The sequence below is a fragment of the Aythya marila genome (genome assembly GCF_965140915.1).
Source record: "Aythya marila genome assembly, chromosome: 3".
NCBI classification, from domain to species: domain Eukaryota; kingdom Metazoa; phylum Chordata; class Aves; order Anseriformes; family Anatidae; genus Aythya; species Aythya marila.
The window spans coordinates 100,048,487-100,062,734 of NC_139044.1; the positions used below are offsets into that span (position 1 = coordinate 100,048,487).

Genomic DNA, 14,248 nt, shown 5'->3' on the forward strand with positions numbered 1-14,248 from the left:
GACATCAAATTAGGCTCACTTCAAACATTACTCCTTTTCCCTGCACAGGCACATTTGTTTTGCGTGGTGCTGACAGCTTTGATCCTCTGCCCATTGTGAGGGTTTTTCACAGTGAGAGTTGCTTTCACTATGTCTAATAATATTTTACTATTTGCTGGCAGGTTGCTTCAAAATATTTGTATTCTTTGGACAGCAGAATCCCATTTCCTAAATATTAAATGTTTTCCTATAGTTACTAAATATTGTTTCAGGGAGGGGAGAGAAATCTTTTTCTGGAAAAGTGCACACAGACACAAAAAAGCAGTATCATTATCCTGTTGTGACACAAATAGGTACTTGTCACCAGCAATCTGGAATACATAATACATGTATATCTACTTTTACTCTTTCTGCCTCCAGGCATGAGATTTTTATGTTTTACAGTTTAACGTTAAAACAGATTTTATGTAAGAAAGTTGTTTTTACAAAAAAAAAAAAAAAAAAAAAGCATACAAAAAGACTTTTGGTATTGACTACAGAAATAAAAAAAGCCTTTATACTACCTTAAGTAGTAATTATATAACTAATGTAAAGCAAATAATATTAGATAAAGTAAATCACATCTAATTTCCTAATTCATCCTCTATTTCTTTTTCAACTAGGACAGAACTAATCAGTACAAGTCTTTCAACCATCATGCCATGTAAAAAACAGGATTGTAGGTCACAAATGATGTCAAAATGAGGAAAATGACTTTCAAATTCCACATGTGTATTTACCCAGAGGAGTTTGGCTGCGGTAACAAAAGCAATGATTATTTATTTATTTATTTATTTTTAATTCCTGGTACTGTAGAAACTCACAATGAGAAATTGTTCATAATTTGCATGTAAAGTAATTTAAGAACAAAAGAACAAAGAACAATTATTCAATTGTGTATTTCGGGACAACCTGCTTTTAATGCACTTTAAGTGCACATACTGCTTCTGCTTCTACTGAAATATATGGTGTGGTCATATACACAGAAAAGTACTTTTTTAACCTAGGCTTAGCAGCAGAGGTGACCAAGGGGTCTCAACTATCCCAATTTCTCTGCAAATAAAATAATTAAACACTAATAAAAGACAAGTAACACCCACTTTGCAGAAACTTAAGTGACTTGAATAACTAGTAACAGGAAAATCATGAATGAACTTCTAGCTTACAGAACCATGCTTGATCAGCATATGTTGGCTGTGGTGTTTTTTGGAGCTTGGATACATTCATCATAAAAAGTAATAGATTTAAAAAATGAATTAATCACAGCTTGTAACAAAGTTTTAAACCTCATTTCTTCACCTTTCCAACGAAAATAAGAAATGTGGTTTGATCTTGAAACAAGACATTCAACTACTGTTAAGCGTCCTCTATTTAAAATTACTTTTGGTTTCCATGGTATTTCAATTTACCTGTCTCCATCCCGAATACGCCTGAACTGGGTGCTTAACAGACACATCAAAGTCGGCCCCAGTCGGCTCCCTGGAACTAAGTCTTCTACCATTAAAGCAGGAAATAGGTCTATGTTCAGTGGGGAACCATACAGCCTAAAAAAGAATAACATGAAGATTTAGTACCAAATATTATTCATTTACAAAAACAAAACAACAGTAAGTAAGAAAACTAAGGGGAAAATATATGAATAACACACAATAAAAAATGACAGTGGTAGTGCTACATTTTTTGTGAAGAACCTATGTTCTGGTGTACTGAAATCCAGCAATGTACATTGCATGTACATGAGCAGTAGCATGGGGGACTGTATGTCTACTCCACAATTTCCATTTCTCGCAGTAGATTTCTTTTGATTCCTAATAACTTCCCTTTTCAATAGCTTCTCTTTCCTGCCCCTCTGAACACTTTTCCTTTTATGCTACCAAAGACTTATTCTCTTTTATTTTGTGTAGATAAGCAAGAGATGGAAGGTAGCTGAAGGCTTAGTTTCAGACTTTGATCCTTCTAAAGAAGACCAGATTACTTGTGGTGAAGGATGTACACATGAAAATACAGTGAAAATACAGTGATTGATATTCCTGTCTTAGTTTAGTTCTTGTTTAGTATGGAATGGATGAAACAGAGCATGTAAATCTTTGCATGAGATTGGCATTAAATATGACCTTACCTTAAAATAACATTCATATTTAGCAGCAGTTATAAAAAGTTGTTTCAAATCAATACTTTCATGAATGCATGCAACTTCATATTGTTCACTGGGCTCTAGAAGTGGAGTAATTAAATGCATGTGGGAATTTTCCACATCTGTTTCCTGATATGGTCAGAAGTTTCTTTAAAAAAATCTCTTTACCATTTTCTTAACAAATATTTTCTTCCAGATAAGACATTTAGCTACTAATTTCACATGCACACTTAGATAATGGATTATTTTTCTTCACCTCAGGCTCACCTGCTAAGTTTCTCCCTGATTTCAGGATTCTTAATTTCATTTTTCAGATCTTCAAAAGTCTGAGCTGAAGAAAGATTACAGTAAACTCTAAAATCATGGTAGGGAGGAATTCCATGATCTCTGCCTCTCTGAATATTCATAGCTGCCAGATCTAAAGCCACAGTACGTGCCATGGAGAAGAGTCTTTCTGTTAACTCTGTATTGAGTAATTGTGATGGGACACGCATCTTACCAGCAACACCAAACAATCCCCTTAGAAGTGGATCAATGCCTCCTTCATTTACAATCCGAAATGGAGAGAAGAATGCCTTATGAAGAGGTAGATGGCCTTGTGGAATAGGTTCAAAATTTTCATCCAGTCGATACAGAAAAGGATTAATGAGTGTGTGACCAAACCTAAAAGCGGCAGTTGCAAACTCATTAGTTATGCCAGAATTAACACTGGGATCATAACCTTTATATTCGCCAAGCATCTTCATGCCTACCTCTCCAAAGATCTTAGGTAGCCAGTGGCTAAATGTTATGTGTTGCATTTCTGCACCAACAATTTTGCGTGTTTCATGATATATTGTGTCACCATCCCAGTGTGGATTGAGTTTCAGTAGCTCTGTGGCAATTCTGTTGTGTTCTCTAAACCACAAGGTGTGGATACTGGTAAGACCCAGCTGTTCATTAGAACGCTGATCACCAGCTAAGAAGCAGGGAATTGGGCTCTCATTTTCATCCCTCATACATTCTGTTGGTGGGCCAGTAGCAAATGGAAGAAGGGGTTTGCCAGATCTTTGTACGATGCCCTGTCTCAGAAGACCCCTTTGACTTGCCAAGTCTCTGATTTCTAGTGCTTCATGGTCTGAACTGCCATACACATTGGATGCATCAATATATGAAGTCAGCTGGTTGATCTGTTCTCGTGGGTACACAGAATTCATCAAGAGAGATGTCATGCCACTTCCACAAACTGGACTGGAGCGTACAAAAAACATGCAGCGTGCACCATTTCTAACTCTGGGATCATTTGGTGGAATCATGATCGAAAAGCATGGAGGATCATTTGTGCAAACTGAACTGCAATGCTGACCATCTGAAAACCTGGCCTCACTTAGGGCAGCAACGGTGAGGTCAAGGTCATGATCAAGAAACTGACCCCACTGCATGAGCATGTGAGTGTACTGGTCATCAGGAGTTACAGTTTCAGTTCCAATCAGAGTAGTTGAAACCAATCGAGGCATTGGGAGTGCATATCCATTAGAGAGCCTCCTGGGTTCGATTCCCCGAGGCAAATTAAATCCATTTTCATAGACTGATTTTAACAGACGTTCAAAGGCTGTCAGAGAAGCGCCCCACATAGGATGCTGCAGGTTGTTGCATGTTCCATCGTGTGTCCTGTACTTCTGGTGAAAGCACATATCTGAGCAATTGTTCACTCGTCGGTGGGCTGTACAGCCTGAGAGATTAGCTATCAAATTCAAGTACTGTGGGGATACAAGGTCATTATAGTGATAACCTGAAACCAGAAGAAAAAAGAAAGAAAATCAAAGATTCATAGACTCATAGTCGCCAAAGATCATGTGTTTCTTTGGAAAGTTATTTTATAATACTGTATTGTCAACATGATTAATACCCTTACTGTTCAGAAAAAAAAAAAAGAAAAAAAAAAAAAAAAAGAATAATCACATACATATATTAGAGCATTAGGTCATTTGAGCAATGACTAATATTAGGTCAAAAGGTGATTTTGTAAAATGACAATTCAAGCAGAACTTTTATAAAATATTCACAAAAAGAACTCATTTCTTATTTGGCCACCTAAGAAAGTAGGGATGTTTTCAGAAATAACAGCCTCATATTGTAAAGAATGGAAAAATTTCTCCATGTCAATAAAAACATTCTGAAAACTCAGCAACACTTATACAGATATCAAGACTCTCTTTTGAGACTTGCTAATTCAGTGAGCATATTGCTATTTTGTTTTGATTTATCACAATAAAAATAAAGTTGAAGAATTGCAAGAAATTAAAAAAAAAAAAAGAACAAAAAAACACATAAAAAATTATGACCAACTTAGATAAACAGAGGAGTGGTCTCTTAGACAAGTGATATGGAGTAATCTGCACTCACGTTATTCAGAGCAGTCCACTGTAAAGAAAATTATTGTTTGCGTAACACTTGACACAGATTTCCTCTGGGATCCATACTATTCACCTTTGGGACTATGACATATATATTGCTTCAAGTTCAAATTCAAGTGGGAGGTGACATCTCATCTATAGGTTAGATTCAACGGCTCCTGCTTGGAACAAGGCTGTCTCTAGCATCAGGCCAGCTCAGCTGTACCTTGTCTAGTGGTCTTGAAAACCTCCAAAGACTGAGACTACTCAGCCTTTCTGTATAAGTAGCTCCAGTTCTGCATTGGCCTCCTGGTGAGAAAGCGTTTCCTACCATCCAAGCTGAACCTCCCAAGCAGCAATTTGTGGCCATTTCCCTTGTTATATTGTCTGGCACTGTGGAGGAGAATTTGGCTCCATCGTCTTTCCTTGCAATAGTCCAAGATTTTTCATAAAAGTCTCTGAATAGGAAATTGTCGAATTTCTCAACTATTCCCAATGCAAACGTGCTAAATAACACATTTCATTGGGCCCTGCATTTTGAAATAAAACCAAGTAAGGACAAATATGAATACCAAAATCTGAATATTAGGCTGTTTAAATGAAAACAGATTTATTTTATTATTCAAGTTTCTCTAAAAGCCAGATTCTATAGATTTTGTAGGGCTGAGAAGTAAGTTTTGGTTGTGAACAGAATTTGCAGTTTGCAGAATTCCCAGAAAGTTGCATGATTTTGTGTTCATTACCTTGTATTTGCATGCTTTAATGATCATTTTTAAGGTGATGTAAGCCTTAGGTGATTGATTTCCTCTATTACAAATACTAGTGAAAAGCAGTCAAGCTATCAGATTTTAGATATCCTTACTGTTACAATGCACTGTGTCAGTATTATATTTGATATGTTTGCACACTCACCTAATCAGATAGGCAAATTAAATTGTGTGCTCTTATAAAACACAAACCTTTAAAGAATTTAGTATAAGTTTTTGTGGTTAACTTTATCACAAATTATTTACTCAGCTCTAATAATGAGTAACAAGCTTCTTTTACTATCAACTGTTACAGTACTCCACAAAGCCTGCAGTCTTTGGTCTTATAAATACTTGACTAGTTCAGGGTCAGTCAGAGTTAACATTTTCGGAAGTTACAATAAATACTCAATTATAAACATCAAAAGAAATATAATAAGAAAAAATATTTCCTCTAGATTTTCAGTGTCGCTTTTGGCTATGTTTCAAGTCTCAAAAGCTCTCCTAAAACTCCATCATTATTTCCAAATACTTCAGTCCTACGTTTCAAGCATTTCCTCACACATATCTACACACACATGCTAGTTGTATATGCTCCATCTGGACTTCATGAATTTGTACTTGGGAGTTCAATACCTAAAAGGTAGAAATACTAAATACTGCATTCTTGCACTGTTTTTAAAAAAGCAGCAAAAGAAATGTGGTTTTCAATACATGAGATCAGAGTTAAAGCAAACAATTAGCTTGATTTGATACAGTACTTAAAGAATGAGTAGCAAATAATTCTTTGAATACTACTGAGGCAATTGTGGAAGCACTGTTTCATAAATAACATAAATCCTTCTCATTGTATCATTATTTTTTATTTTTTTTTCTGCAAGATGATACCAAATTTTTACTTAAAGAAATAGCAAGTACTGATTCTTAATACATAACAGAGGTTTGCAATGAAATAATGATCCTAATGAATTAACACACAGGATACATTAGACAAATCCATTATACCAAATATGATCAGAAGAAGAATCTGAACACGACTTTTTCCCTAATATGTCAATGTGATGAAAAGTAGAAGCACTCTACTAGGAGAGCTCAATCAAATCAAGCTTGACCATAATGTAGCAGTGTGCAAAACAAAGACTAAATAACATAAACATATTTCTCCTTGTTTTGTGAAATCATACTCCACTGATTTCAACGTAAGGGTTCTGCAATTGGGACCCAGATTCTGAAAAATCTCTTTTGAAGATGACTTAAGAAACTTCATCACTGAAAAATAAGGAAAGAATACTGACTTGTTCCATTCAGGTCAACCATTAGACCATCCTGTACATGATCTTGAATAAGCTGTAATGTCCTCTCAAATATTTCCCCAGCTCTTGCTTGCTCAACCGTGTATGGATCCCTTGGGTATCGAAATAAGGCGAGCAAATCATTTGGAGAACGAGGACGACTAATAGATAATTTGGAAAACAAACAAACAAACAGTAAGTGCACACAGGAGTTGCAACATAACACTGCATACTATAAAAGTTCAACATGATTAGAACATACCTTGGTCACTCATCTCAAAATGGAAGGCAAACAAAAACAAACATATATGTTTAATAAAAGAATATGGAAGTAAACATTTACTAGACTTTTATAACACACTGTTTCCCCAGAAAAACTACTTCAGTGAATAGAGATCTCAACAGATAAAAAATTTGTTCTCAGCAACTTAGTGTTTAAGTAATAGGGATCTTTCCATGCTAAATGACTACTATTCCCAGAACTAACCAGATGTGTTAACATTGTCATTTCAATAATAAAATGGCTTCTTGCTTACTAAATGTTTCATTATTCCTACTATATATATTAATTTTGACTTCTCAGTTAAAAAAGAAGGGGATACCTGTCAAACAGGTGTGTACGTGTTGAATTTATAGCTCTGTCAACAGTTGCAATTGCTTCCACAATTGATGTTTGTACAAAAGGATCTCCATTTCGGCTGACATTAGGGACTACAGGAAGAGGAATTAAGGTGTTATTGCAAAAATGACCACACACAAAAAGATACTTCTATAAGACAGGGTGTAGACACGATATCATTTCAGGTGTGTAAAATAAACTTCTGTTCTTAAAGCATTAATGCAAGAATTTAAGGGGTTAAAATGAATGTCTTATGAGAGGAAAATACTTATATAGATATAATAGTAATATAGTAATAGTAATAATATAGTATAAAATACTTATAATACTTATATACTTATATAGACTTATTTTTTCCTTTTAGAATATATAAATCACAAAAAATGGAAGAGATTTCATGAAAACATATAAAACACTGAAAATTAAATTGGAAAAAAAAAAGGGAGGGAAGGGGGAATACAGATGTGCATATGTTCCCAAACAGATACAATAATTACCACTGCTCCTGTCATGATTTTACTCTGATAAGCAACACATAAAAATTTCATTTTGATCACTACTTTGTTTTCCATTTAAAAATTATCTAATGTTATAACACTACATTAAAAATCACATGCTTCTATGATTCTATTTACAGCTCTTCTACTCATAGTACAGGAACGCTGAAGCATGGGCCTATTCATCTGCTTTTTTATGTGCTGCTCTATTGCAGCTGGATGTTTGTATAGCGTATCTAAGACTAATAACCTTCCATTCAGCCTAACCTAAGAACTACCAGATCCAGGGGCAACAGCTAACAATTTCCAGAGTGTGTTTAGATTGGAAAACCCACACAGGAAGAAGGGTAAAGTAGGGAAAACATCCAAAGCAAATACACTGAAATAAAATCAGCAGATGTACAAAATCAGCTGACAAAAAAATTGTTGTTTACAAGCTTTTCATGACCTTTTTTTTTTTTTTTTTTTTCTTTTCTCTCTCTTTTCTAGGCAAGATTTCATTAATCCTTCATTACTGGCAGCTTAGGTTATATCTATATAAGTTTCAGAGACTAGATCTGGGCAATCCAACTCTACCACCTATAAAAAAAAAAAAATCAAATAAAACGGTCGCTGGCACTGTATAGGTGGATTTGGTGCCCCTTGCTCTGCTCTGAGGCCAGCTGCCTTAGGCTGTTGAGAATACACTCTCAGCATCCAAAATGGTCTGACCTAATGGCAATAATCCTCGATCCATGCTAATTACCAACTGCTCTTCTTGCTTGAGAGCTTCATTTGCATAACAGCCACATAGACACATAATGAGATAAACCACCTATTTTAAGAAATATTTACAGCTTTGCTACCTTTGTTTGAATTGTTTCAGAGAGTGCTTGCATGCCACGAATCTTTTTAGCATTTCAACATTATACATATAAAAATCCAGTGGCTGTTTACCTTCCCTGTGGCTACTTACACTATGTGTAATCTCAGCGTTCACCTTAGATACGTCTCCCACAGGGTTATCTTTCTAATTAATGGTGCATGTGGGCTGAATCAGAAACCTTGGTCAGATGTTAACTATACAAACCCTTATTTTTGTATGAACTATTTGCTGCCAGTAGCTCAGTTTTTAGACTAAGAAATATTAAAAGTTAAAGTTACATGCAAGCCTTTCAGGCCTTGCTTTTTTTTCAGGGGAAAAGAAAAATGGCACTTTGTCTGTTAAAAGCAAACTAACAGTTTTTAAGCAACAAAAACATAATCTACACACACCCTGTCCTAAACTTAACCTAGAGGCTTTTACAAAACATCAGCAGATAAGGTCAGAAGAAAATGACAAAAGAAAAGCATATTTAAAACGTAATTAAATGTAGCCAGCAAAAACTGCCCTGCAGCTTATATGCATTTGATTTTTTCCATCTCAATGGTAAGAAAATATACCTATGTATTAGAAATATCTATAAAACAATAACTTTTTATAAAAGAAATATTGATATGCAAGTTTTTACATGCTCCTGGCTACATCATTATTAATACGATCCAGATAGCAAGTACCCAGTACTGATAATCTGCCCATTTGTCTCCTTGATTCTCTGACAGCTTCATTTTTAATGGCAAAACCAGAGAAGCAGTATCTGATATCCCACTAATTTTTAGAAGAAACATCATTTACAGTTACAGATTGATTGCAGATGAATCAAACTACCCATCCTTTTCTTTCTTTGCATCTCCAGAATGGCCAAGATGAACTGAAATTTTATGGACTTTACTACATTCATACATTCGCACACTATAAATGGAGATGAAAACTCATCAGTGAATGATTCCCAGCCCTGCAATTTTTCTCTCAGAACTCAAGATACCAGGTGATTGATATCTCATGATAATCAGTACATTTAAAAAAATCACTGATATTTATTCATTAATATAGTAAGCAAAATACAGAACATTAGACATAACACTGGGAAACAATATCCAATATGTTAAAGAAATCATGCTCAATAGTCATTTTCAATGATACAGAAATATCATGTTATTTCAGTTTCTACTGAAAGAAAAAAAAAATCACATGATTTCCTTAAGATTTTCAATCAAAATAAGACTGGAAAATCTGTTTGTATGATGAGTCAGGAAAACACTGGGATCAGTCTATGTAACAAAGCTGTTTCCTTAGGTTTTTTGACTGCTTTATTACAAACAATTACGTATAATAGTTGATATTTATTATTCATCATTATTACTTTCAAATAATTATTATAAATTCATATTTTCTGTTTTTGTTGTTGTAGTTTTTTTCCTCTCTATTTTCTCCTTTAAATTCTTAAGAGTATTACAACTTTCCTGAACTCTGTCATAGTGGTTGCAGCCCAGTTTTTAACCAATAGCTGTAAAAGTCCTTTGAAAGATGTCATTGGAGTTTCAGTCAAGTTATCCCTAAAATTAGACTGTGTATTCAACAAGAAAATTTGAACTGGTCCAAAATAAAAATCAGGAGGAAAATAGCATGACTAACAGGAACCCAAAACATTGTTTGTTCTGAAGCTTAAGTCCTAGAGACATTTTGGCTGTCATATTCCAATCTTACTCACATCTGTGTGGATAATTGCCTGAATTAAAAATAAATAAATAAATAAATAAATAAATAAATAAATAAATAAATAAGAGAGGTTTAAGGGCAAGGTTAAAAAAAAATGGATAAAAGAAAGAATTTAGCATTTGATGAACTTTTTGCATCTTACAAATAAGCCAAATTCTAAAAGTAATCTAGTTCATACTTCCAACTGATTCATATACCTTACCGTTAACACTAAGCACCATGCTAACAGAGGAGTATCCTATGGTATTCCGGGCAACACATTCATATCGACCTTCATCAGCAGTTCCAACATCACGAATAGTAAGAAATCCCTCTGGACTAACGTGAAATTTTCCACTCTCAGTTACCTGTACTCCATCCTGCAGTAAAGAACAGTGTTTTTTTCATTCTGATATATCCAATCCTAGTTTCCAAACCTGAATTTCTGTTCTCTTTTTCCTCTAAGAGTGAGTTAGTAAACAAAAAACAATAGTGAAGTATATAAATTTATATAAAATTCAACACATGGTTGTCATGTGTGACAGGAGGACTTGCATGTAGATCTAAATCATACAGTGTAATAGTTTACTTTTAAAAGCACTCATTATTATAAATGAAAGTATTTTTAATAGTTTTAGGCCTTCACCACATAGAACATAAGCCCCCAAAATAAGATAGCACCTCTTGAGAATATGTACACATTATCTTACTCAAAATTTGTCAATCTTTTTAAAGATCTCCAGAACGCATGTCAATTCTTCATATACTGTGCATTTAAGATACATTAAGGTACATTTATTTTAATGATCACTAATTGAAGATAATCAAGAAGACTGAAGATTAATATTAGAAACCCTTTAATACACCAGTAATTCTACCTTTATAAATGTTTAATTTAACAATTGTTACACGGAAGTCAAACCAAGAGCTGTCACTGAAATATATAGGACTATTAATATCTATATTACTGATTCTGGTCTGTATAATGTTTCCAAAAATTTGCGTAACCATATATATGTCTGTGTATACACACACACACACACATATCTAAAATTCAGGTTTGGTATCTATATACATACTCTGTATTACAGCTGATTTGCTGATCAGACTGAAGGTAATGTTTTCAGAATCAAAGTGATCACTGTGTTAATTTGCACCTTAAGCAGTTAGTTATGAAGAGATGGAGAGGCCACCGCCTTTATGAAACAACCAAAGAAATATCTATTACCTTATTCCATGTAATTACTGGCTCTGGCTCTCCTTGAGCACTGCATGGGATCTGCACATTTGTGCCAACTTCTACCGTCATGTCACTGGGAACACTGGCAAATACAGGAGTCACTAAAAAAACAAATGACACATTGATAAGGTATGAAATACAACTTCTACAAAAGATGATCTAAAAAGAGGTCATCATTGTTTATTTCTTTCAGTTATCCAACATTTCTTCATTTATAATCCTATTCTGCTTGCAAGTTTTACCTGATTATAACAATACCTTAAAGACAATGTTGCTTATTTTTAGTATCTGCTTCAGGCTGATTTTTAAGTGCTCTTAACTTGTAACAAAACAGGCTAGTAGTTGCCAAAAACACTACGTTCTGTAAGCTAATAGCTCTGAAAAAAAATCTGTAAATAGGTAACTTTGAACAAAATCACCAGAATAATAGGAAATTCCCCATCAGCTTCTGCCATAATTTTAAACTTTCAAGTTTTAAATAGCAACAACAGAGATTTCTCAGATGATTAAAAGCAAAACTTTCCAGAACTCACTCAACTCTAAGAGCCCCAACTTGATCTGCTGGGGTGTTAAACCTTCACAAAACTGCTGTGCATCTGAAACCAATGAGCCCTGGGCCTTAAACATCAACTGACCTTTGATTTTAAGGGCAGAGGGTGCACAACAACCTAATTCCATGGTGAAGAAAATTAATGCATTTTTAATCCTAATTTCCTTCAAATCCAGATGGATGTAGATCCAGCACTCAGATGAATTTCATGAGAAGCATGTACAAGATTATGAAGATGCTTACAACTGTATTTCTACTGGAACATATCAGCACTTTGCAGGGAGGAGGAATGGGTCTATGGTTCTACCAAGAAGCATTTGGCCACACAGCCTGCTACCAAACAAATCTGGCCTTGGTGTTAAATTGTTTGTACGGTCTCTTGCAAACGAAGCATGGTTATTAAGGAGTGGAGACAATTTCAAATAAATTGTCTGCACTGGGATGTAAGTGTCTAGGAGGATGTGCGGTATGTCTTGTTGAGGACAAACAGTCTTGAACCTTTAATCTGTATTCATTAATACAGATTTAGCCACAGTGAGCACTGACTAGACATTCCTGAGATGAAAAGTCCCTTTGTTATAAGCCCAAAGGAAAACGTTTTCTCTTGTTGCACAATTAAAAATATCATTGCAATGAATGTATGGAGAGCTCCAATTTCAGGAACATATATGTAGCCTTCAATCTTGTATCTACTATCTTTTGATGACTGGATTTTGCAATCTGAGTTGCACAAAATTAATTTTATTAAACTTAAGTTCAGTGAAGTTTAACACAACTGGAAACCCTGGAAACCCATAAAACTTTTTAAAAGTTTTGTTTTGTTGAATTTTAGCCAGCAATTTTATGTAGGTGAACAAAATCTGTACTTTGACAAATCAATCTCCCGTTATTATTTTTAACTAAGAAAAATCAATGGTTTTTTTTTTTTTTTTTTGGACAGATGTCTTAGTTTAGGAAAACTACAATACTCTTTTACTGAAAAACTGTTTTAGATATGGTCATTACCAAGAAAGTCTTTTAATTAACTGTTTAATCTCCTTCAATGTAATTTAACACCAAAGCACTTAACTAAATTATAAATATTAATATGATTCTAATTATGGAAGTAGCTTACTTAGAATTTACTTGAAGAAAAAAAAGGAAATTGTAGGTTTTTTTTTCTGTGTTAGCTTATTTTAGGTATAAGCAATGGCACTTCATTGTGAAAGTCATTCTGGTGTTGTAAAATGAACCGTTTTGTTTCTGGACATTAAAACATTATGTTAATAACACTATTTAGTTAGCAGCATAGAGTCTTATAAGAAGTTAGTCTAACATGCACACAGAAAAAAGACAACATTTTCACAAGAAAAAATACTTTCACAAGCACAGGAATACAGTCATCCACAAAGCAAATCTCCATTCTTTAAAAACAAAAGTAGATCAGATGAACCTGTTTCACAGAATACAGTTTGTTCTAAAGAAATGATACTCTGTTCAAATCCTAATAAGTATCCATACGTTATTTATTAAAAAATACCCACAAACTTTTTTTTTTTAAAAAAAAAAAGATATGCTTAGAAATAATGATCAGAAATGTGAAATATGTGCAACACCCTGAACAACAAGTTTTCTAAATAACAAAAGATAATAGTCCTGTTTTAACAAGCTCTTATCAAAAAAGGCCAAGCTTAATTACAAGGCTATGTATTCTCCAGATGACTTCGAACTAAGTCTGTCTGGGCACACTGACCCACATGCTCAATTTATAAGAGCTAATAAGACACCTTATAGTGCAAATCCAGCAACCTAGAATTACTGTAATATTCAGTAAAAGTTCTAAAGAAAAACCCAAGCACTGGGTTTATTTAAGCTCTGCTTCAAAAGCTTTTTTACTTCTAAACTAAGATAAATTTAACCTACTTCACATTCACATACATGCCATACTATGCCATCAAAAATGATTAATTCTGATTCTTACATTTTAGAAAAAGAATAAATCAAATATAGAGAACATACCTCTAGGCTGCACAGTCAGGTATACAACAATCCTTTGAGATCCAATAATGTTGACAGCTTGGCATTCATACTGTCCCTGGTCATGCAGGGCTACCCTGGAAATCCTTAGGGTACCAGAAGATAGAACTAAATGTCTTCTGTCAACAGACAACTGGCCTCCTGAAACACAGAGCAATAGCATTTTGTTTTTTACAGCAGTACAGAACAAAGTCTCTTTGTTTC

At 34.3% G+C, this 14,248-nt stretch overlaps 1 protein-coding gene across 2 annotated transcripts in view; it reads right to left on the bottom strand.

Annotated features, from left to right (window-relative positions):
- Nucleotides 1-14,248, bottom strand: part of PXDN (peroxidasin) — an 82,373-nt gene that overhangs the window by 17,435 nt on the left and 50,690 nt on the right. For both annotated transcript variants that reach the window (XM_082757302.1, XM_082757301.1), the window contains 7 exons: nt 14,027-14,185; nt 11,467-11,579; nt 10,462-10,618; nt 7,168-7,276; nt 6,569-6,726; nt 2,420-3,923; nt 1,428-1,562 (listed from right to left, as the gene is read on the bottom strand). In XM_082757302.1, the coding sequence (XP_082613428.1) occupies nt 1,428-1,562; nt 2,420-3,923; nt 6,569-6,726; nt 7,168-7,276; nt 10,462-10,618; nt 11,467-11,579; nt 14,027-14,185 (2,335 nt within the window). The remainder of the gene's footprint in view (nt 1-1,427; nt 1,563-2,419; nt 3,924-6,568; nt 6,727-7,167; nt 7,277-10,461; nt 10,619-11,466; nt 11,580-14,026; nt 14,186-14,248) is intronic.